Raw genomic sequence first — 1,965 nt, 5'->3', positions numbered from 1 at the left:
CTGTACCGAAAAGAGGAAGATTTTGTAAATAAAGGAGTAAATTATCAATTACTCTTTGTACCGAAAAGTAGAAGATTTCTTTTATTTCGAACCGGTAACGCTCAGGGCTTAAAGGTTTGCACCCGTTGATTAGGCGTCTAAGTATGAGATTGAGAGATCCTTATTAGATTAATAGTATGCTATAAGGGAAGAAATATTCGAAATTCTTATTTGGCGCTAGGGTTTGTATCATGTAAGAGAAACTGTGTGTCGTGCTATTTCTGCGAAAATAAAACGATTTTGAGGCGATTTGATCTACAGAGGATCTCGCTGAATGCAAGAAATCAAGCATGCTCTGAGAAATTTAGGTAGAATAGTGGGGGCTTTCTTTTACATATATATAAAGTACATGTCGGAAACTCACAAAAACCTGTGAGTAGAATGCTCTAAAACTGGACAAAGAACTGTGGATGCACGCGGTAGCCTGCTAAGCCTACTTCCTGGTAAAGATTTTTTGATATGCAGTTAAAAGCTGCTGTTTTCCTATATGATGATTCCTTTCCTGCTTTCCGCACAAATCGAGTCCGAGGCAGGGTATGGAGGGCCATACAGGAATGCTTTACCAAGCCCTCCAGCGTCTGCGAGATACGCGGCGTTGGGCAAATAGTCGTCCTTTCGCCCTTCATGTGACCACCGCTGCCCCGATCGACCCTTCGACTGGCCGCCACTGGTGGCTTTGATAGGCCGTTCAGCGCAACTGCTCGACATGGATTGGCGGGTTTCTGGAACAAAAAGACCCGCAATTTGGTTGGAAGCCTGTCATATTCCTCTAACATACTGTCCAGTTCTTCATCAGATTTAATGGAGACAAGACCATCAAGGTCTTCGCCAGGCAACTGGCACTTGAGCAACACATCGAAACCCACTGTCTCTGCCATCTTCGCAATAAGATCTATACCAAACAAGAACGAAAATTTGTCAATGAACAAACAATTTTATACACAATTCAATTCTATTAAATCTTTTCTTTCTCCTATTTAACCAAAAAAAATTTTTATCCAAACCTGCAAAACTTATGTTTCTGTTGGCAGCCATGACCCTCGTTTCGCCGCCAACGTAGCGGAGCTTCCCGTCGGCGGATCGAGGGAGAATCTTCCCTCCATAGCTGTACAGATACTTTACGCGATTCGACCCTAAGCAATCGTCGGACTTGACTGAAGACTCATCGTCCGACACGAATGCCGTAGTCGCCTCATCCATTCTCATCAGAGACGAATTGCAGTTTATCGAATGATGGATTAGAAGAGAAGAAGAATGAGGAGACAGAGAAGGTAGCTAGTAAGCCGATGCAAGGAGCTTCGTTGCCCTATTTAACTAAAATCTAAGCGCGTAATATGTTTCAAACCACATGTCCAACTCGTGTGCGAACAGGACTGAAGTTATACATTGCCTTAGGAAGAGAGAGAGATCCCAATAAGAAATTAACTACAACTCAACACAAATTGATATTCAACACGTATGATATTTTTACTATGCCGCGTAATGTAAACCTCCACCCGAGTCCTGCGGAGGAAGATACGTGTAAAGAATCCTCGACAATAAATAGTGGAGGGGCCACAAAGTTGCAGAACTTTTCTCATTCCATGCCAATCAAGCTCTGCCTAGCAAAAAGTAATTTCGCCAGGCAAAGACACACAAGTTCCACGAATTGTCTATGGAGGCACTAAAAGGGTATGTGATTAGACAGTTTTGTGAGTTTAATAATTAAAATTAAAATCAGAAATTAAATGTATTCTGTTTTTTAATTTAACTGTCTAATCACAACTCTTTTTGGTGCAAGTTTCATTTCTTTTCCTATACGTTTACCTAAGTCTTTCATGGTGATGTCCAACCACCTAAATCTTTCTATAAGTAAAGACAAGCTCATCACAAATCTCTCATGGTGGTGTCCAATCACCTTTATTTATCACAAGGAAGTTCACAACG

The 1,965-nt window shown here is 41.4% G+C and overlaps 1 protein-coding gene across 1 annotated transcript; it reads right to left on the bottom strand.

The window, feature by feature from the left end:
- Window positions 1-314: 314 nt before the first annotated feature.
- LOC131041266 (uncharacterized) lies at window positions 315-1,430 on the bottom strand. Its single transcript, XM_057974291.2, has 2 exons — window positions 1,044-1,430; window positions 315-931 (listed from the first exon to the last, which is right to left on the bottom strand). Exons 1-2 carry the CDS (start codon window positions 1,243-1,245, stop codon window positions 426-428), a joined length of 708 nt encoding a protein of 235 aa, XP_057830274.2. The 5' UTR covers window positions 1,246-1,430; the 3' UTR covers window positions 315-425.
- Between the last annotated feature and the right edge of the window lie 535 nt (window positions 1,431-1,965).

This window comes from Cryptomeria japonica, chromosome 6 (assembly GCF_030272615.1).
Source record: "Cryptomeria japonica chromosome 6, Sugi_1.0, whole genome shotgun sequence".
NCBI classification, from domain to species: domain Eukaryota; kingdom Viridiplantae; phylum Streptophyta; class Pinopsida; order Cupressales; family Cupressaceae; genus Cryptomeria; species Cryptomeria japonica.
Note: the sequence above shows the minus strand (reverse complement) of the source record. Positions and strands in the feature narration are given on the sequence as shown.